Source organism: Salvelinus sp. IW2-2015, linkage group LG15, assembly GCF_002910315.2.
Source record: "Salvelinus sp. IW2-2015 linkage group LG15, ASM291031v2, whole genome shotgun sequence".
Taxonomy (NCBI): Eukaryota; Metazoa; Chordata; class Actinopteri; order Salmoniformes; family Salmonidae; genus Salvelinus; species Salvelinus sp. IW2-2015.
This window is the reverse complement of record NC_036855.1, coordinates 47,820,195-47,843,839: the sequence shown is the minus strand read 5'-3', so window position 1 is coordinate 47,843,839 and position 23,645 is coordinate 47,820,195. Positions and strand designations below refer to the sequence as shown.

General features: G+C 44.0%; 1 protein-coding gene across 1 annotated transcript in view; it reads left to right on the top strand.

The window, feature by feature from the left end:
• The window catches only part of prmt3 (protein arginine methyltransferase 3), a 107,379-nt gene that overhangs the window by 27,693 nt on the left and 56,041 nt on the right, over window positions 1–23,645 (top strand). The window contains exons 10-11 of the mRNA XM_024002522.1: window positions 5,443–5,542; window positions 19,650–19,693. Coding sequence (XP_023858290.1) covers window positions 5,443–5,542; window positions 19,650–19,693 — 144 coding nt within the window. The remainder of the gene's footprint in view (window positions 1–5,442; window positions 5,543–19,649; window positions 19,694–23,645) is intronic.

The window sequence follows — 23,645 nt, the reverse complement described above, 5'->3', positions numbered from 1 at the left end:
ATGACAAAGGGAAGCCATTTGAGTCTAAAATAAAGAGATGGAGTCAGACAGGCTACTTTAGGAACATTTCTGAATGGACATGTAGGCGTATAGAGAGAATCAGCGAACTTCAACACACGCAACACCGCTTGTAAAAGCCACCCTTTAAATCAAAGCCACCAGCGATACAGTATGTCAGACACAACAGGCAATATTTATTCTTTCTTTAAAAAGTTTTAAAAAACAAAGGCTTAACCTTTTCTTTACTGAAAAGTAGGCTATAAGATAATGAATTGATCAATGAAAGTATGATATTATATATTTGAATGGATGTTAAAAAAAACTACTTTAAAATAACATTTAAATGACTGTCGATTTTACTGTGTGTGTCACGTTCTGACCATAGTTCTTGTGTTTTGCTTGTTTTAGTGTTGGTCAGGAAGTGAGCTTGGGTGGGGCATTCTATGTTGTGGTCTAGTTTGGTCTGTTCTATGTTTTGGCCTAATATGGTTTGCTCAATCAGAGGCAGGTGTTTTGGTTGTCTTCTGATTCGGAATCATAATAGGTGCTTTTTTGGTTGGGGTTTGTGGTGGTTGTTTCCTGTCTGTGTTTTCTCTGCACCAGCTAGACAGAGCTGTAGATAACGGTTTGTCGCGAGCAAATGATTAATTATTGTTCCTTAGTATTGATAAGTGTTCACAGTTTCGTTATTAAGTACATGTTAGCAGCTGCTACTGCGTGTCAGGTGTTGGTCCGATCCTTGCTTACATACCTCATCTTCTCTCTAGAAGAGGTGAAGGCTGAGCTCTATTACAGAACATCTCACCAACTACGGACCAAAGCAGCGTGGCTTATGCGTGCTAGTGCTGCAGCTAAGTCAAAGCACAGCGAGTCACGTAATGGCACATGGATGGATGCGAGCGCGTGGACGGAATAAACCACGGGCAGTAGCCAGGAGGAATGTCGTCCGACCCCAAAGGTCAGAGCTTGCGAGGCGCAGCTAAACAAGCGCAGGTACGAGGCGACAGCATTTTAGTGAAGGTGGCAGGAACTGCCATGCACAGGTGGGCAGAACCCGCTGGCACACAACAACTTTCTGTCGACCGGCAGAGGACTAAAAAATTCGTCCCAAGGGACATTTCATTGGAGTGGGGAAGGGGTAAGGGTGGCGCATGGTCAAAGTAAGGCGTGACTATCTCTTGCCTTACACGTCTGGGTCAAAGTAGTAGCGAACTTGAGCCATGGACTCCCCTGACTACGAATAATATGACCAGATGGAAAGTGCTCTGGTGGATGTGTGCGAGTTAGGGACGTGCTAGGACTTAATTGGCGCTATATGACTGTGTGTCAGTGATCGTAATTAAGGGGAGAATATTGAGCTATGGCATTCTGATGAGAAGGGACGAACTCGGCCTGGTCGCATGACCGTGCCATCCGTACTCTCGAGGAGGCATCCTACCGGGGATCATGTACTTACATCCCTTGATGCTCAGCCTCTCCATTACACTCGTGTATCGGCTCGGAGGATACGCGCTAGTACCGTCTCCGGTGGAATGCACTGGCGCAAGCTACTCACGCACCAGGCATCCTTCCACCTGTGCGCTCTTGCCTAGCCCTGCACTGTCCTATGTGACACAGTCTCTCAGTGCACCCACTCTTGGCATTTTTCGGCACACGACAAGCCTCCGCGTGGTGCGTCTCCAGAGGGCCCTGTACGCACTTTGCACACTACTCCTTTCTACCCTCCCTATTGCTGTTGGTTCCCACTCCCTTTAGATGGTGATCCTACCAGTCCCAAATGACCACCATCCGGCACACCAAGGTGCCTTACTAGATGCCGTGCCATCAGCAGGTCAAAGAGCTCGCTGCATAAGTCTGCTGCCCACGCCGTCTGAAGCTGCCTGCCCTATGCCATGCGCCAGGTCCATATCTTGAGCTAGACCTGACACTGTCGCCATTTGCTATCCCGCCATCTGTGCTGCCCTGGCCTTGTCCTGTACAGCCCGTACTTGAGTCGTGCTGCCTACCCTCGAACGCTGCCGCATTCCTCGAGCTTGCCTGCTGCGCTGCTCAGCGCCATCTGAAGCATCCGTCTGCCCAGCGCCATCTGAGCCATGCCGTCTATCGCCCAGTCGGCAATCTGAGCCATCCGTAGCGCCAGCGCCATCTGAGCTGCCCGTTCTGTTCCGACTCGAGCCGTCAGAGTCCCGCCGTGTCAGTCCCGAGCCCCGTAGCCGGCCTTGTCCGAAGCCGTCAGAGCCGCCCGTCTGTCCCGAGCCGTCAGAAAGCCGCCCGTCCTGTCCCGAGCCGTCAGAGCCGCCCGTTCTGTCCCGAGGCCGTCAAAAGCCGTCCGTCAGTCAGAGCGCCGCTAAAGCCGTCCGTCATCAAGGAGCGCTAGAGCCGTCCGTCAGTCAGGAGCCGCTAGAGCCGCCAGCCAGTCAGGAGATCAAATTACTAATGTCATGCAATAAAATGCTAATTAATTACTTAAAAATTCATACCAATGTGATTTTCTGGATTTTGTGTTTTAGATTCCGTCTCTCCACAGTTTGAAGTGTACCTTAATAAAAATTACAGACCTCTACATGCTTTGTAAGTAGGAAAACCTGCAAAAATCGGGAGTGTATCAAATATTTGTCTCCCCACTGTATATATAATGAAATATTTTAAAATTAAAATTTTTATTTATATTTAATTTTATCCCCTTTTCTCCCCAATTTTTCGTGTATCCAATCGCTAGTAATTACTATCTTGTCTCATCGCTACAACTCCCGTACAGGCTCGGGAGAGACAAGGATCGAAAGCCATGCGTCTTCCGAAGCACAACCCAACCAAGCCGCACTGCTTCTTAACACAGCGCGCCTCCAACCCGGACCAATGTGTCGGAGGAAACACCGTGCACCTGGCCCCCTCGGGCCAAACCCTCCCTAACCCGGGCGACGCTATGCCAATTGTGCGTCGCCCCACGGACCTCCCGGTCGCGGCCGGCTGCGACAGAGCCCGGGCGCGAACCCAGAGACTCTGGTGGCGCAGCTAGCACTGCGATGCAGTGCCCTAGACCACTGGGCCACCCGGGAGGCCCAAAATTACATTTTTCAACACTGAATTCTAATAAATTGCCATCCAAAAGAGCAAATATCCAATAACTATGCTTCCAATGTTGATTTCATACATTGTGACAATAATGACACATCATGATTATGGTTCAGATAAGTGTTCAGATAAGCATTAGATTTCCTTTTTCCATCCTATTTATTGAATATCGGTTATCGGCTGATACCGATATAGCTTTAAAAGGCCAATATCGACCGATAATGTTTGTGAACTGATAATATCGTTCGGGCTCTAATTAAAATGGTTGCTGTACGCCAGACAGGAATCTCGCGCTCATATGTTTAAATTAGAAAACAGGATGAGTTAAGTTACAGTCAGTGCCTTTGAAAAATGGGAGATTCTTGATGGATTACAAGGCATTTTATTATACAGATAATCTAAGATGAATTGTCTGATTTAGTCGAGTGTTGCATGAAGAGCTAGACTGTTGTTTAATTCTTCAACCAGCTGCACTGAAAGCCATGCTCACAGATAGGAATACTTTAGGGACGGCACCCTGATGGAGATTTGAAGAGTGAACCATATTGGTTTTTAAAGGAATGTTCCACTCAAAATGCTATCGAACTGTGCCGTTGGCTGGTCTAGTTGTAGTGCTGCCGCCCCCAGACCACATTTGTCACTGGAGGCAACAATTCCATCCCCCATTCCTCAACTCACATTCTCTGCTTTATACCTCTCATCGATCTCCCAATCTACATTACTATCCTACATTTGTCAATAAAATTATAAAATACCTTAACTATACACTCAGTGGCCTGTCTGTTGGACCGAACCATTTTTGTGAACAGGGTGGTGTACCTAATAAACTAGCCATTGAGTGTATATAACATAGATTTTTGGGGGGGGCTGTAGGACATTGGGGAATCAACTCCGCTTTATTTATAAGGAGCACGTGTGCACCTAAGTTGAAAAATGTAGGTGCACACAAAGAAATTTAGAAGCACAATTACAAATATTTGAGGTAATAAAGCTAGAATCCAACATTATTCTAGGTGCAAAAAATCCAGGTCTCACAGCAAAACATGTAGGTGCCTATGCGAGTTAAATAGATTCGCTGTAGAGCCCTGTACCCCCGGGGGAGTTGTGGCATAATCCTGCTACTCCGATACAGATGGATTTAGGATGATGAGACGTGTGTCTTTAACCCACAAGGGGTGCAGGATTAATAAGCAAGCAACCAGAATGTCTGGAAGAATGTCTATCTATGTCGGTCTCTCTCTAACACATACACACGCTCTCTCTTTCGCTCTCTTTCTTTTGGTCATTATATCTCTTTCTACCTCTCAAGGCCCCTTTACACCCCACCCCACCCACCACTCCCCTCCCCCAGTGTCCTGACATTGTCCTCTAAATTACCCCAATAATGAGATTACAGTGTTTCCCACTCCTGAAGGGAGGGAGAAAAAGGAAGGGAGGTAGAGAGAACGTTAGAGAGTGATTCTGGGAGAATGTGATAGCGAGCGAGAGAGCGAGCGGGAGATAAGGATCAGCGCTGCAGAAATGCACTCTTGGGCCGTGAGTAATTATTCTGTCCCCAGTAACATTAGCTGTCACGATAATGGAATATGCACAGAGATTGATACCCTGGGTTGCCGTTCAGAAAAGGAAGGATCATTTAAACCGGATGCACTCTCGTAGTCACCACATCAGTATGGACTCGCATGTATTGTGTATACACACACCGCATCTGTACACACACACACGTGCTCTGGACACACACACACACACACACACACACACACACACACACACACACACACAGAGGTCACATAATCTGTGTGAATGGCCATAAGGGAGGAACAATTATGTTCTACTTACCCAAAATAGCTTGGCTTTTGACCAATGTTAGAGTAGTAGGTTGGTTATATGTCGGAACAAATTCACTGTTTGTTGTGCCTCAACTACAGGGACTTTTTTTTTATATACTTGAGAGATAGCCCACTTAATTAATAAAAATAGCTCACCCTTTAAATTCCTAACCGTAGAATATTACACAAAAGCTGTGTGTTGTTGGGAGACCATAGTACAGCTATCAATTTGTTACCATGATTACAACTATTCTACTCTGGAGTTGAATGCGTGTGTAAAAGTACAACTCATGTTGAGTAGAACACTGTGGTTTTGGCCGATCCATGGTTTTGGCCTATTTGCTGAAAGCATCACTCCAACAGTTCGTTATTTAACATTTCATTTGTTCAATTTTGGATTTAAGGTTCTTAATGTACCGTTTAATTTATCTCTGGCTGTAATTTTGGTCTATCGCATATTGTCTTGTTTCATTATTGCAATAAAAATGTTTTGAACAGGAAAGCTGACACATTTTTTCTTTCCCGTCTCGTTTCCTCTCAGGTCGAACCAGCTGCAGGACAGGYTCACTCTGATAAAGGGCAGGATAGAAGAGGTCAAACTGCCCGTTGAGAAGGTGGACATCATCATCTCGGAATGGATGGTCAGTTCACTGTTCACGCTCATTATTTTTGTTTATTTTAATCACAGGTTGTGGTTTAAAAAAAAAAAAAGTGATGGACGTTCCAAAGATAATGTGATCTTTTTCGGATGATTTCCTGAATCAGCTTGAATTGAAATGGAAATGCCGCAAACCCTGTCAAATTATATTGTTATTCTAACTGCTCTGAACAATATCTCAACATACAGTATGGAAACCTCCCCTASAGTAGTAACAGCAGTGACTATTTTAAACATGGCATGTATAGAATTAGCCCCGGCTATGTCCCCTCCTAAATAGTTAACCAGGGAAGCAGAGTTACTTGGAGTCGCTCTGAGCACTGATGCCAGGTCCTCGCCGGCAAAACGGARGAAGGGGTTGAAAGTTGAACACTCCGCTGAAGTCATCCTTAATTCATGAGCAGGCCGTATCTGTCCCCACTCACGTCCCGCCCCAGCTTTCCCCGAAACCCCGGGGTCAGACGGAGCATTGCGGTTCGCTCGGGCACGGAATCTCACGCCGTTACCAGGGGAAATATAAATTCACAGTGTGACGCGAATCTCTAATGACACCGGCTCACCGAACGCTAATAAATCTGAGAATCCTCCTGTCACTTCTCATCACCGCAGCGACTGTGGACATTTCCCAAAGAGTGCAGGGCCCAAAACGCTGCCCTAGGATCTGCCTGTGTAAAGTGGAGAAATGACAGCCCTTGRAGAGTCGTAAATTCATTGATTCTGCGTTAGACCTTATTGGCGGTAAGTTGAAGTAAGTCTGAGTCCTGACAGCAAGAGACTGATGTATCCTCATGTCTTACAGCGGTTTAGACCCAACAAGGTCTGTCTTCAAGTTGTCATCAATGGATTTTAATCAGAATACCAGTCCTTTATAGATGTGATCTGATGCAAGTGTTTACCAACAGAGCGATAGAAATCACTTATTTTAATACCTCAAATTTGTTCGTGCCATCATGACTTTGATTGATCTATAGGCTATCAATATTACTAACTTAACAATTTATCATATTAGCCAATCACCAGTGTGCAGCACTGTACATCTGAACACATACCTGGTTGTGAGGCTTTACTTTGATGACCTTGTGTAGTTGCTTTACTCGTAGACGAGAGTGATTTTGGCAGAACCTAGGGCTATGCTGATCCCCATGCCAAGGTGTCGTGCTGTAATACATCACTAAACTGGCCTCTTATGCCCCCCAGCCCTGTCCAGCACACAGAGGATACACACACACACACACACACACACACACACACACACACACACCACACCACACACACACACACACACACACACACCACACACACAGAGAGAGAGAAGTCCAACACATTACTCACAAGTACACGCACACACACACACACACACCCCCCCGAAGAGCACAGTGGCGGGCAGAGGAGAGCAGTGCCCAGCCAAGTACCCGAGCCTCCTAATGCTTCCAACAGGGGACAGGGAATATGGGTCATACCTCTGCCAACCAGCCAAAGGGTGTGCTATGGATACACAGGGGGACATACTAAAATTAGACACTTCTAAGAGAACCATGACTGCTTCCTTCACAATTGAAGTGATAGGAGAATATTAAAGCACAGTGTTAATTCAGTTTGATTTGGAGTACTTTTTTAAACAAATATTAGCCATGCCGTGGAAAATATATTTATCTCTGAGAGTAATCACAACATTTTGGTCAACAAAGGCAAAGAAGCCTCCTTTATGTTCAGAGAACATTGTTCATATGCTACTCTCTCGTAGTGTGTGATTTGAAAATTTGGCCTAGGTGAAGCCTACTCAGTAATACACACACTACAAGTTAACTGGTGATGTAAAGTGACCATCCAGTAAGGTCTCTCTACTTGAGGAGAAGTGACAAGTTCCATCAGGAAAATGTCCGAACTTCTGGCCGTCTCCCACTTTGACTAGACGATAGGGGATCACTCGGGCTGGTGATTAATGGGGGTGAGGTGGAGGGGGGGGGGTTCATTTTGTGAGACAAGTCGCCTGTCTACCTAGCCAGGGTGTTGTTTGAGCGATGTCCTTTAGCCGTGCCACTGTTGCTTCATAACTCAAAGCATTGATCTGTTCCTCTCTCTGTTCCTCTCTTCCTTCTCTCTCTCTGAGGATGTGTCCCAAATGGCACTCCATTTCATATATAGTGCACTACTTTTGACCAGGGGCCACGGGGCTTTGATCAGAAGTAGTTTGCTATGTAGGGCGTAAGGTTCCATTTGGGATGAAGCCAGAGATGAGAGACTTCTGACTGGGGGGAGGAGGGGTTGAATTACTGAGACGCTAAATAAAGATTGTTACCTAGAGATCAATCAGGTCTGATGGGTCTAGGTGACTGTTTTCTGATGGGAGGAGGGGGGAGGACTCTCATGAGTGAAGTTGGCTTTAGAATCATTTTTGTGGCCTTGATCCCCCTGGCTTTAGGTGTAGTGAAATTGTGCTGGAGAGAAACTTTCGGGGCTGAAGTTTTTATATTGAAATCCACATCTAGGTCTCTTCAATGTGAGCGCGAAGCTTAATTCCATTGGTTGGCCTAGGTCACTGGGAAGTGAGTAGCAAATGGCGGTGAAAAGGAAATGAAGCAGGGTAAGCTTGACTTGGAAAGAAGGCTTTCAGAAAATGACTTTTTTTTCTCCGGGAGGCGGTAGGTAATTGAATTGAGGAAAACACACTTTTCATAACTCATCAAGCAAAAGGAAGACGTGAAGGACTTTGGCTTAACGTTTGTGGTATGTAGAGTTGACGGTATTTTTTTATCCTATTTTACGAGGATTTGTTTTGAGGTGTGCAAAGTTTTCCTAGACGTCCACTTTGGAGGGCACCAGAGTTTGTTTGGGGAGAGTTCAACACGTGGACACACACACACACACACACACACACACACACACACACACACACACACACACACTGACTGTGTGCGGTAGATCTGTGGAGCCAAATGAATGGCAGCCTCCTCTCTAGCCTCATTATCAGTAATAGGAGTCTCACCTGCCCAAGTAGAGGACAGCAGTAATCAGTCATACTGTCGCCCAGTCGGACTGACTGTCACTCACCCACACATGCATAGGCACATACACACATGGTGACACATACACACTCACAGAGACATACACTTGAAAACGCCAACATTTTGATGAACATTTCAGACATGGAATGCAACACAATGCGCTTCACAGGAAAAACAAATAACAAAAACGATGAAAATAAAAAGCTGAAATATTTATTACAGAACAAACATAAGATAAAAATGACAAAACTGAACAACTAAAAAGCACCCTAAGGAAAAGCAAAGCTAAAAAGGCGTTTTAAGATATTTTAAATATGTCCATAAAATACTTTCTCTACCTCCAAGGCAACACTTACTGTAGGTGTGATACCATGTGACCTAGCAGGACTAGAAAAGTACTTCTCCCCTTTCTCTTACTCTCTTAACTCTGAACAAAAAAGGAGAGAAAATGACCACCATCTCCAGCAGGCCGGCCACAGGCCCTGGACCTTTGCCTTCAATGGCCAGAACTGGTAACTGATAAATTAGGGGGAAAATATATTTCAGAGAATAGTACCTGTAATCCAGTACAGAAATTGGGACGGAAATGCCCATGCATTAAACCGAATCAGAAGAAGAATTAGTCTTAGAAGGAAATATATATACAACAAGCAAAGTGATCATGCTGTTTTTATGTGGCTGCTATGAAAGTGAACTGTTTGCGTGTGTTCATTCCGCCGATTCTGTTCAGAAATGTTTCTTAAATGGAAGCAACCAGAACAAAACAGGGATAAACATAACTGAATTTGTCTAATAGAAGTTGCAACTGTTGGACTTATGAATACATCCTAGATCAGCTAGATGCAGGCAAGAGTGTACAAGGCAGTATTGAATATGTCACTGTCTGTCACCTTGATTACTCAAAATTCGCTCGACCTGTGCAACTACGCTGTAAACATTCACAGGCTAGGTTGTTGGAACCTCTTGATGGGTACAGAGAAAAGTAGAGTATCATGCAGTAGCCTATCGATGTTACATTGAGCTGGGTGTATGGAATATGAATGACAGTCATCCAATATGCTGTAATAGAAATAAGGCCATGCTCATAAAGCAAATAATCATCCTCCCTAATCATAAACGGCACCAACCGCCACTGGTCTGAATGCACTCATGACCCAATTCTATGGATTCAAATTATGGTCTACTTTTCTGAATTGCCTTTGGAAAGCCTAACACTGAAATATTGTATTTTAGCTATACATGTTGGCAATAGTAACTACAAGCTTTAAAATTATGCCCACCTGACCTAGATTGCGATTTATAATGGACCGTTTTTGGATTGTGTAAACAACAACAATAGCGTAAAGGCAGAGATGCAGGGCTGGGTTCCAAACAAAACAACTACAATTGTGCTTTCTGTAGTTCCTCAACAACACCGCTAGGAGAGCTAAAAAACTAAAACTTAGAGTTGAGGACTCATCTTTGAGTCATAAAAGTGCATTGAAATGACTTAAGAACTGTGCACAATTTGGAGAGGTGTGTGGCTACTTGGAAACACCAGTTAGAGCTCTCACTCAAATCCTTGTCATTTTTTTTGTCTCATATTGCACCTACCCCAAATTTTCCACAAATATTCTTGTCATGTTACTGTATGTATCCAGAGTATTTTCAGATTTTCTTATCAACAAATGCGGAAAGGTACAGTAAATGCACATAAAAATAAAATGTGTTATTTGGATTCAGTCTTGTCAGGTGAATTGTTGTCTTCATCTTTAGTCTAATAATTTCCCCATAATCTCCAAACTGTTCCCTTTTAATTGCTACTGTCAGAAACATTTAAATGTATCCTATCCATATAGGTCAATTCCCACGAGTGTAAGGGGTTAATAGCATTAGTTAATCGCGATTAGTCGCAATGAATTTGCTCATATGTCCTTAAAGAAAGAGTTTTCCATTGATAATGCAGTGCGTTGAGTTAGGGTTTGATTGTAAGGGACGGGAACACGACATTTTGTTTTGATAGTGTTTTCACCATAAACAACACAAAAGTAACTAACTGCTGGCTAGTTATGCTCCCAGTGTTCAAGTAGGCCTGCTCCCTCTTATCGATGTTCTGGAAGTTTTACATTTGCGCACACACACAATCTCTCTTTCTCACACAAACACACACACTGTTAAAGCTTCAGGCATTCTAAATGAGTGTGTCTAGGGATAAAGAATACTGGCTCTAAACAACAACAACAAAAAGATTATGGCTGCCCTTAAGTTTTGCTTTATTATATTTTGTTAACTTTACACAATAAATGCATATTTTATGGTTGAATGTAATTGTCTCTTGGAAAATTTACTTAACTCGTTTGAACTTGATGTGCACCAGATTCATTCTTGTAGAAATGAACTGACCAAATTGTGTTTGTTGAAAGAGTTTATCTTTTTGGGGGGCAGAGCTCATTAGAATAATACCCAGCCTGCTTTGCAATCGTACATTTACATTTTGGTAATTTAGCAGACACTTATCAAGAGCTACTTCAGTCAGTGCGTTCAACTACGGTAGATAAACAACCACATGTAAAACATTTATGTAACCGTTACTGAGAATGCTGTTGTAGTTTAACTGGTCTGTTGGTTAGTTCACTGTACCTTAAGCCCTGCTGATTTAGGAGCTGGCTGCGAAGGTCATGGATGAGTAGGAGGCATATGGGCGCATAAAGCTCCCTACTGAAATGTTCACTATATACCATTATTAATTGGCAATAAAACTTTCAGATGTTAAAAAGTGCTTTTTTAGTAGTTAGGATGAATGCAACTTAAAGCGAGAACTGACACAATTGATTAATTTGGGAGGTACTCGTTCGAATTGAGTGGAAACACATATTTTTTTTTATTTATCCTTCATTTTGACATGGAATACATTTTGAGACCTTGGTCTCTTTTCCAAATGCACCCTGTATAATAAAATATAAAAAACATTAAACACAAAATATATTCTGAACAAAAATATAAAAAACAATTTCAACGATTTTACTGAGTTACAGTTCATATAAGGAAATCAGTCAATTAAAATAAATTCATTATGCTCTAGCCTATGGATTTCACATGACTAGGTAGGGGCACAGCCATGGGTGGCCCTGGGAGGGGATAGGCCCACCCACTGGGGAGCCAGGCCCAGCCAATCAGAATGATTCCCCSCCCCCCCCARKKAAGGGCTTTAGATACAGTGCATTCGGAAAGTATTCAGACCCCTTGACTTTTTCCACATTTTGTTACAATACAGCCTTATTCTAAAATTGATTAAATTGGTCACTCTGACTACAGAGTTTCTCTGTGGAGATGGGAGAACCTTCCAGAAGGACAACCGTCTCTGCAACACTCCACAATTCAGACCTTTATTGTAGAAATGGCAGACGAAAGTCACTCCTCAGTAAAAGGCACATGACATCCCGCTTGGAGTTTACCAAAAGTCACCTAAAGGACAGACCATGAAAAACAAGATTCTCTGGTCTGACTAAACCAAGATTGAACTCTTTGGCCTGAATGCGTCACGTCTGGAGGAAACCTGGCACCATCCCTACAATGAAGCATGATGGTGGCAGCGCCATGTTGTGGGAATGTTTTTCAGTGGCAGGGACTTGGAGACTAGTCGGGATCGAGGGAAAGGGAGACTAGTCGGGATCGAGGGAAAGGTAAACAGAGTAAAGTACAGAGAGATCCTTGATGAAAACCTGCTCCAGAGTGCTCAGGACCTCAGACTGGGGCGAAGGCTCACCATCCAACAGGACAACAACCCTAAGCACACAGCCAAGACAACGCAGTAGTGGCTCTGGGACAAGTCTCAATGTCCTTGAGTGGCCCAGCCAGAGCCCGGACTTGAACCCGATCTAACATCTCTGGAGAGACCTGAAAATAGCTGTGCAGCGACGCTCCCCATCCAACCTGACAGAGCTTCAAAGGATCTGCAGAGATGAAGTGGAGAAACTCCCCTAATTATAGGTGAGCCAAGCTTGTACCGTCATACCCAGGAAGACTCAAGGCTATAATCGCTGCCGAAGGTGCTTCAACAAAGTGCTGAGTAAAGGGTCTGAATATTTATATAAATTGCAAGTATGAGGGTCTGAATATTTATATAAATTGCAAGTATGACTGCAGAAGTTAATCACGAAGTTGACCAAATTATGAGAGATTTTACTTCTGGGTTAATAGAGATTATTCAACGATAAACTTTCAAAATGTTTTGCAAAGGAAAATGAGCATTTCTCCTTAGACAAATACAGGTAGTCCCTCCCTGTTTCAAATGAACACATTGACCTTGTCCAGTGTTTAAGGCATCATGAAATCATTAGATTATCAGGTGCTTTGTAGTCCAATGGTCAACCCACTGTCCAAAAACTGGGACTCCATTGAAGGTTGTGGGTCTTCCAGCAGGACAACGACCCCAAACACACATCAAAAACCACCCAGGAATGGTTGACTGATCTGGAGTGGCCAGCAAGGAGTCCACATCTGAATCACATCCAAAACCTATGGCATGATCTGAAAACAACAGTTGGTGGAGGCCTCCCCTCAAATATTGACGAATTAGAGCAGTTTGCTGCTGAAAAGTGGGCCAAATTGTCAGTAGAAAGGTGCAGCAAGCTCATTGATTGCAACAAATTTATACTGAAATGAACAACCACAGAAAAGCACTAAGCTTATTTCTTTCAAATTGTGTGTACAAATTAGTTTACATCCCTGTTATTGAGCATTTCTCCTTTACCAAGATAATCCATCCACCTGACAGGTGTGGCATATCAAAAAGCGGACTAAACAGCATGATCATTACACAGGTGCACCTTGTGCTGGGGACAATTAAAGGCCACTCTAGACTGTGCAGTTTTGTCACACAACACAATGCCACAAATGTCTCATGTTTTGAGGCAGCGTGCAATTGTCAAGCTGACTGCAGGAATGTCCAATAGAACTGTTGCCAGATAATTTAATGTTAATTTCTCTACCATAAGCTGCCTCCAATGTTGTTTTTAGAGAATTTGGCAGTACATCCAACCAGCCTCACAACCACAGACCAGGTGTAACCATTCCAGCCTCCACATTCGGCTTATTCACCTGTGGGATCGTCTGTGCTCAGACACCCAGTCAGCTGATGAAACTGTGAGTTTGCACAACCAAAGAATTTCTGCACAAACTGTCAGAAACCGTCTCAGGGAAGCTCATCTGTGTGCTCGTCGTCCTCACCAGGGTCTTGACCTGACTGCAGTTTGGTGTCATAACCGACTTTAGTGGGAAAATCCTCACCTTCGATGGCCACTGGCATACTGGAGAAGTGTGCTCTTCACCAATGAATCCCGGCGAGATCCTGAGGCCCATTGTCGTGCCATTCATCCGCCGACATCACCTCATGTTTCAGCATGATAATGCACGGCCCCATGTTGCAAGGATATGTACACAATTCCTGGAAGATGAAAATGTCCTGCATACTCACCAGACATGTCACCCATTGAGCATGTTAGGCATGCTCTGGATTGACGTGTACGACATCGTGTTCCAGTTCCTGTCAATATCCAGCAACTTTGCACAGCCATTGAAGAGTGGGACAACATTCCTCAGGCCACAATCAACAGTCTGATCAACTCTATGCTATGGAGATGTGTTGCCCTGCATGAGGCAAATTGTGATCACACCAGATACTGACTAGTTTTCTAATCCACACCTGTTTTTTTGAAAGTATCTGTGCCCAACATAGATTAGGGTCTAATAATTTTTTTTCGATTGACTGATTTCCTTATTTGAACTGTAACTCAGTAAAATGTTTGAAATTGTTGCATGTTTTGTTTATATGTTTGTTCAGTGTAGTTAAGATACGAGATGTGAGTATTCCCCTCACACACCCCCAGTGCAGTGACGTGGAGATGGATCCTGTGTTTTGCTAATAAACAGTGTGTGTGTGTATGAGAAGGGCGTAGCGGGGTCGGATTGTGAGTCACGCTGTCAGGCTTGAAGGGATCGTCCCAACGCATTATGGGAGAAAAAGGAAGGCGTAACTCTCCTTCCGGACGTTTCGCTTCCTCTCCGACTCTTCCCCTCCCTCTCCTTCAGGTGAGGCAGTGTCCCGTGAAATTGGGCTCTAAATAACGAGGTCGGGATACATTGCGAGAGCGTTTTAACAACAACCGGGTTCTGGGAAAAGGACAGACCAGGACTAATACAGTCAGCCAGTCAGTAGATATGGACTTTGGTTCTGGAGTGGAAAATAACGGGTTAACTGTTGGGCAAGGGGGACCAATGTAGACCCTAACGCTACTTTGAATTCGAAGGCAATCATCTTTTCAGTTCATCCATGGGCCATGAGATGGGGGCGATTGTAGTTTGTCTCCCTCCCTTTCTTATCTTCTCTCCTCTTTCTGCTGAAAGGTTGTCTTCATTTGAATAATCAACAGTGATTTATTATGCAGCTGGCCGAAGCCATCTCGTTTGCTCTCTCTCTCCCTTTCTCTGCGCCTCTACTACACCTCTCCTCATCTTCCTCTTTTCCTTCTCTCAAAGAGGTTCTGGCCCTAGCCCCTTTCCTGAGCTCCTACCCTTTTGGTATGCACAGATCTGAAAGGACTGGATTGGTGTAAGCAATATGGGGATTGCTCCACTTTGCCCTCCCTGAGGCCATATTGCTTTCATCTATCCACGTTTTTACTGTGTGAAGATCTGAATGAAAGCAATATGGCCTCATGGAGGGCAAGGGTGAGTTACACCAATATTATTTACAGCAAAGGGCAACAGTAAAGGATCTAGGGGTTGAGGTGGAACCGAGCCAAAAGAGGAGGAGTTAGGCCTATAGGAAGGGTTGCAGGCTGGCTTGGTAAAAAAGCCATTTGTCAGGATGAAGCCAACAAGATGTAATAATGGAATAATACCCGGGCTAATGTGCTATGTAGTGGAGCTGAACACAGGGCCACGCCAGGGTCAGACCTTCCCCTTGACAGAGGGGCTTCTGAAGGCAGGGGACGTGGAGACTGCTCCACAACGGGTGTGGGAAGGAAAGAGGGTCATAAAATTACAATTAGTAACCCCCTCCCACTCTTCATAAATATGTTGATTTCTTATATTTTTGGTTGGTTATTTTCTGCCTTGAAATATTTTGTCGAGGGTTGCCATGGTGCTGTAATGGCAGCATAGTCTGAGAGCTCCTGTACATATTGTACATATTTAGTTGACTTAAGTGTTTTTAAAATTATTATTAGGTGTGCATGCAAAGTAATGCACTGCTCTAGATTTCTTACGTACTCATATTATTATCTGATTGAAATTGTTGCATCTTTCATTTATATTTTTGTTCAGTGTAGTTCAGATAAGAGATGTGCTGGTATCCGTAGTATTCCCCTCACACACCCCGAGTGCAGCGACATGGATAGATGGCAGCATTCACACAAAACTGAAAGCGTGAACCACCGCATTTAAGTAGGTAACTGGTAATATGGTTGAATACAAACTGTAGTTATTCCATCCGTAAGGCAATCAAACAGGCAAAATGTCAGTATAGAGACAAAGTGGAGTCGCAATTCATCGGCTCAGACACAATACACATGTGGGAGGGACTACAGACAATCACGGATTACAAAGGGAAAAACAGCCACGTCGCGGATACCAACGTCTTGCTTCCGGAAAAGCTAAACACCTTCTTTGCCCGCTTTGAGGATAACGCAGTGCCACCGACGCGGCCCGCTACCATGGACTGTCGGCTCTCCTTCTCCGTGGACGACGTGATTAACAAATTTTAAGCATGTTAACCCTCGCAAGGCTGCCGGCCCAGACAGCATCCCTAGCCGCATCCTCAGAGCATGCGCAGACCAGCTTGCTGGAGTGTTTACGGACATATTCAATCTCTCCCTATCCCAGTCTGCTGTCCCCACTTGCTTCAAGATGTCCACCATTGTTCCTGTACCCAAGAAAGCAAAGGTAACTGAACTAAATGACTATCGCCCCGTAGCACTCACTTCTGTCAGCATGAAGTGCTTTGCTTACCACCCAAATAGATCCACAGACGATGCAATCACCATCGCACTGCACACTGCCCTATCCCATCTGGACAAGAGGAATACTTATGTAAGAATGCTGTTCATTGACTATAGCTCAGCGTTCCTCACCATAGTGCTCTCCAAGCTCATCATTAAGCTTGAGGCCCTGGGTCTGAATCCCACCCTGTGCAACTGGGTCCTGTATTTCCTGACGGGCCGACCCCCAGGTGGTGAAGGTAGGAAACAGCCTCCACTTCGCTGATCCTCAACACAGGGGACCCGCGCCTCCAACTCAATCATCAAGTTTGCAGACGACACAACAGGCCTGATTACCAACAATGATGAGACAACCTACAGAGAGGAGGTGAGGGCCCTGGGAGTGTGCTGCCAGGTAAATAACTTCTCACTCAATGTCGACAAAACAAAGGAGCTGATCATGGAAACAGCAGAGGAAGCACGCCCCTATACACATCGATGGGACCGCAGTCGAGCAGGTGGAAAGCTTCAAGTTCCTCAGCGTACACATCACTGACGATCTGAAAGGGTCCACCCACACAGACAGTGTGGTGAAGAAGGCACAACAGCGCCTCTTCAACCTTTGGAGGCTGAAGAAATTTGTCTTGTCACGTAAAACCCTCACAAACTTTTACAGATGCACTATTGAGAGCATCCTGTCGGGCTGTATCAACACCTGGTATGGCAACTGCACCATCCGCAACTGCAGGGCTCTCCAGAAGGTGGTGCGGTCTGCCCAACACATCATCAGGGGCAAATTACCTGCCCTCCAGGACACATACTGCACCCGATGTCACAGGAAGGCCAAAAAGATCATCAAGGACAACAACCACCTGAGCCACGGCCTGTTCATCCCGCTATCATCCAGAAGGCGAGGTCAGTACAGGTGAATCAAAGCTGGGACCGAGAGACATACGCTGTTTTTCAATCTCAAGGCCATCAGACTGCTAAATAGCCATCACTAGCCGGCTACCACCCGGTTACTCAACCCTGCACCTTAGAGGCTGCTGCCCTATATTCATAGATATGGAATCACTGGCCACTTTAATTATGGTTACATACTGCTTTACTCATCTCATATGTATGTACTGTGTTGTATTCTATTCTGTATTTTAGTCAATGCCACTCTGAAATTGCTTGTCCAAATATTTATATTTCTTAATTCCGTTATTTTACTTTTCGATTTGTGTGTATTGTTGTGAATTGTTAGATACTGTTMCATTTTGCTACACCCGCAATAACATCTGCTAAATACAATTTGATTTCACATGACTGACCAAAGTCTGTGGAATATAGACAAAATGTTATTCTGCCTAATTTACAGAAGGTATTCAACACTTAAGTCTCCTTGTTACAAATCATTAAAATTCCTTGTTACGAGGCTTATCTTTTCAGAACCGAGTACTGCATTTACAAATGTATGGATTGCTTCACATTTATAAACTAACCCGTCTCTGGCATGCCATTTTAGTTTTCTTTAGTTCCCTCTGCTCTGTTCATGGTATCTGATGCTTCTCTCTTTCGGTCCAGTGTATATACACTGAGTATACAAGGCATTAAGATGAAGCTCTTTCCATGGCATAGACTGGCCAGGTGAAAGCTATGGTACCTTATTGATGTACCTGTTAACTCCACTTCATTCAGTGTCGACGGAAGGGGAGGAGATATCAATATTAGGAAGGCGTTCCTAATGTTTGGTATACTCGGTGTGTGTTGGAGAAGATCAAGTCGGTGTGGTGTATTAGCAATGAAAGTCAACTGGTGGTTTTAATAGAATCACACGACTGAAACCATTTATATGTCTCACTACTGTCAGTCTATTGCTGGCAGGTGAGTTCCAATCAAGTCAATAATGTAACATTTATTTTGAGAACTGTGACACACACGACCATTCTGATAACAATATTTGAAAAATGGCTCGACAGAAGTAACATGCATCAAAATCCTTGTGAACATTTTAGGATGTGGAACTGGTCTAAGTCTTAATGGGAATAACGGATCTTTTGTCGCTCTTACTCCAATCTCTATTACTTGGCATTCAGCTGATCAACTGCTCACCATGAAAACAAAAAAGCATCATTAGCTAATACAACGAAGGAAGAACAGTTATTGTAGCTACTCTAGCCTATGTAACGTTAACGTTAGCCCTAGCATCTTTGTCAGCAAAAACAAACTAGCTTGCAAGCTAGCTAACTAGCCAAAATGGCAAGCTAACCTGCAATTTTTTTTAAACAATGTTTATTACAGTTAAATAACATTAGTAGCGAGCTAGTTACTAACTTTGAATATAAAAATGTGCTGATTTTGGTTGGCTGTTACACAGCAATATAGCTAGCTAGCTAGCCAGCCAGCTTACTCTGATAGCTATGGAAACAGTGCATGTGTTCAGACAGGCACTAATAATAAGAGCTTCATACCTGGATGCGGAGTGTTGCGGTACAATTTCTGTAACCATTTCCATGTCTTGATTTGGCGTAAAATGTCCTCCTAACAAAACACCCCCAGAGTTTTCAAAATGTTTCAGGTCTTTTCTTTGTATTTTCCTTTTCTCATGCAGATGGATGCCTACACTACGCTCTTAACCCAAACAAAATATTGTGACCAAAACTAACCACAGATGGTGATGACCTGACGTTAAACACCAGCGCCATATATTAAGAATACTCTATCCACCTTTGCCCAAACCTGATAGTAAATGGTCACATTTTTATTATATTAAGTTATTTAAATCTCACCTCGAATTTCAATTGCAGTTGCTTGCTCGACTATATTTTCCCATGTTTAAAATCACCAGAGCGAAATATAATTCAAGACGTGACGAGATCATATGAAATAGACAATCAAATCTTTATTGATCCATTATACAGAGACAACGGAAATGTGTTAGAACGTACTGTCACAGTACCCAATCCCACCACACAATTACTCACATTACAGTCTGGGAGCAGCACAGGGTCAACTCTGGAGTTAAAATGCCTTGCTCAAGGGCACATCGGTAGTAGGTGGCACCTGAGATATTGACAGCAACCCTCCGATGCGTGTCTCCCTGACCATTGTATTGTACTGATCTGTCCTCTTTCTCTTGCAGGGTTACTTCCTGCTGTTTGAGTCAATGCTGGATTCGGTTCTCTAATGCAGCGCCCTCTAACCATGGCCGAGGGGGCTCAGGTGAGTCACGCGCACACACTCTGTACCTTACTTAATTTTTCCCCTTGGGAAAAATGTGTTGCACTATCATGTACACTTTTTAAAATGGCATTTAAGAAAAGGCAAGAACGATACAAATGGACAATAAAAGAACGATGCACATTTATGATGGTTCTATACAGCCCGCTGGTCTTAGTGATTGAATAGGGACATTATCCCAAGCTACTAAGGAGGAATATCACATCAAATGATTGTCAGTCAAAAAGTGATTGAATAACCTATAGAACGACCCTATACCTACTGTATATGTACAGTATATACAGTAAGAAGACTCCCCCCTCCAAAAAACAAACAAACAACAACATAAACACTTGATATGCTAGATCAGGTTTTTTACAGTCTCTCTCTGTTGCCCTATCTATTGTGGTTGATGATATTGTGGGTGGAGCTTAAAATGGCATTAGACGTTGCATGACGTCATGTGACCTCAATGACTGAGCAGAGCTATCAGGCAGCTTGTTTTTCTTTTATGGACACACATGGACAGGGATGCAAACACATGCATGGACACGCGCACACACCCACACACCACACCGCACGCACTTCAGTATTGTTCCACTGGTCCACCGAATGCCCCCTGTAGGAAGTGCAGTAGAAGGCAGTAGCCATCCAATGCCAGTTCAGTGTGGTTTTATATGTACATTTACAACATTTTATTGTGTGTACTGTCTCCTAGCCTTATCTCCGGCCCGTGCATGCCACTTTGCATTTTACTGTGTATCGATTTAAATTAGGAAACGGGTGAAAAGTGGAGCAACGGGAGTGTTAAATTATAGGAGAAATCACTTGTGGCAGACTTCACTGCTTTATTTTTTACTAAAGCGCAAAACCCACTTGCAGTTGATGCATTGCAAAGTTCTATTCTTTTATTTATGGTTTTCTTTGATGTGTGTGTGTGTGTAAGTACACTAGAGCAGGGACGATAAATCGAAAATTAGACACCAACATTGTCTTCGTCTTAACGAAGCAACTTTTCTTACGTCACATCATTTGTTTTTCTTCCTCTCGATTTGCGTACCGAACGAGCAATGCTGAAAGAATTCTCTTGTGGACAGAAACACATAACATAACTGGTACTGTAGCGTAGCATCTGTCAACAGACTGTGGGACGCGACGACTACCGAGGAACTTTGTTCCGGTGCGCAGACTGACCATCACGGACAAATCACGCTTAAAGAGTCAAAAATAAATCGGAGCATTCTGGATCCTATTTGAACAGGTTGCAAAATATAAATCATGCATTCTCTGGACATGTTAGATGAAATAGCTAACTTATTTGTTTAACCATACCATCTCAGTTGTCTTACTTCTTAAAGGCACTGGGAAAAGTTAGTCCAGAACCCTGCCGCTAATGGAAATTAACTGTGCATTAAAAGTGAAACAAATCGTTTTATTTATCGTTATCAAGCAAAATGGGTACATTTTTTGAGAAGAGTTTTTGTCCATATCGCCAGGCTCTAGTGTGTACACATGATGACAGATGGTACACAGTACAGTATTTCACAGCTTTTCTGCCTGTGTGTTTTTGTGCTTTTTACCGCATGTGTGTAGCCCATGCCGGCATGTGCACGCACTGGTGTGTGTGAGAGAGCATATGGATATTCAGGGTCAGCTCCTGTCTGTCACTGGCCAAGATTAATGATTTGTGACAAACAGGGCCTGGCACAGGAGTAGTTCTGAAACACTGCCTTTTACTGGCTGTCAGGGACAGCAGAAAGGTCACACACCTGGCGAGGGAGAGAGGGGAGGGGGGGGGGGGGGCAGGAAGAGAAAATGGTGGGGAGAAGTGGGTGCAGACTAGAGAGAGAGAGAAGGAAAGAGATTAAGATGAGGGTAGAAATTGAGAAAATGAGAGGTCATAGAGAGGGATGGAATGAGATGAAGAGGAAAGAGGGGGCAGAGCCAGATGAGGGGAGCAGACGGCAAAGAGAAAGAATGAGGGATAAAGAGTATAGGTAAGATACTGAATCCCCACCTTCTCTGATTTCTCTTGGTTGGAAGTCATTATTTGTCAAGCATTCTCTAATTTTGGGGGTTTCTTATTTCACTGTAACTCACTGATGGGCGTGTGTGCCTTCATGCGTGTTATTTCTCTATCTCCTGTGCTGCGGTGTGTGTGTTTTTATATTAGTGTGTTTCAGAAGTTCCCTCATTCTACCCAGCACATTAACCTCCTCTTCATCCTTAAATGTGTCCCCATTCACCAGAGTCGTCCAGCGTCAAGGGATAAGGGATTTTTTTTTGTCCGTCCACCCGCCCCCCCACTCCCCAAACGGGCTGTGAGCAGCGAGTCGAGAAGGACACAGATGTCAAAAACATGAATCTGGGGATGCCTGTGTACCCCCCCCCCCTGACTCGTTCTCTTTCTCTCTCTCTCTTTCTCTCCGTCTACAGTACAGCATCCCTCCTCCCTTGCATTTTTCCTATTTTCTTCTCTCCCACCCCTTTCTCTTTTTCTCTCCCCCTTTTCTTTTTCAGGCCTGTTCCATTCCTGCCCAATCAGCATCCCCCTCCTCTCACCTGGCCCTTATAATTACTCACTTGCTCCAGTAATCAGGGAAAAATTAAGTGACGAATCTGTCGTGGTGGTGTGAGTGGCGTGAGTGGCAGGTGTCACCGTGGCTGAAGAGCCAATCAGAGGAGCCCGTGAGACACTCATCACATAGCTGTCACCATCCATTCAGAGTCTTCCTGTTTCTGACACAACACAACTAACGTTATCACAACAGAACTAGCCTACTAGTAAGTCTAGCTAACATTAGCGAACAAATTAAATATGTATAAAATTACACTTATACTTGTTTACTTGACTTTTATACTCTCTAAATTGACTCTTTCAAATAATTTACTCTGGCAAATTTGCCACCGACAAACTGCAGTAGGGAAGTAAAGCGGAAGTGGAATCCATCACTTCCGTTGTTTGGCTGTGCCCATAGCAACGTTTGAAAATGAGGTGGATAGCTTGTATTATTGACCACGGGCAGGGGAGTATGTTCATTTGCTAATATGCGCTATTTTGCAATGCAGGTTAGGTTGAATTGAGCTCTAAGGTTCTCGAACTTGCTATGGCGATTGCCACAGAGTCTCCTCTGAAAGCTTGGAAATCTCTCCAACATAGAAAATACAGTGCCATTTGAGACGCAGCCCCAGAAATACAAGCCTGTTAAGATGGGAAAGGGGGATACCTAGTCAGTCCAACTGAATGTATTCAACTGAAATGTGTCTTCCAAATTTAACCCAACCCCTCTGAATCAGAGAGGTGCGGGGGGGTTATCTTAAGCGACATCCATGTCTTCGGCGCCCGGGGAACAGTGGGTTAACTGCCTTGCTCAGGGGCAGAACGACAGATTTTTACCTTGTCAGCTCGGGGATTCCTTCCAGCAACCTTTCGGTTACTGGTAGTCAGACAGAACAGTCTGTACAAGGTTTCTTCTGTCACTGTATGATTGTCTTCTGTGGCCTCGTCGCATGAATAAATGAGAGCAATACCGTGTGTGTCTGTGTGTGCGCGTGCTAGCGTGTGTGTGCGTGCGTGCTGGCGGAGAGACAGTGTTAGGGGACTACATGAAGTGCAGGATAATAGTTTATTATTCAGTGCCAAAACATCTTATATGAGGATTGTCAAAAAATACAACTTCAAATTAGCACCACAACAACAAACTTGACCTTTGCCGAGTGTTTCCCTTAGCAGGTCATTGTCTGCTTTTAGGCAGATATAAAAATGACAATTTAAACATTGCCGGACACATCTCTCAATGTATGACTATTGCCTGCTTGTCTTGGTCTTGCACTCTCACTAGCGAACAGTATCAACTAGGTCCAACCGGCGACTGTTCACGCACTAACTAAGTCTGACATACACAGTTGTATGTACAAA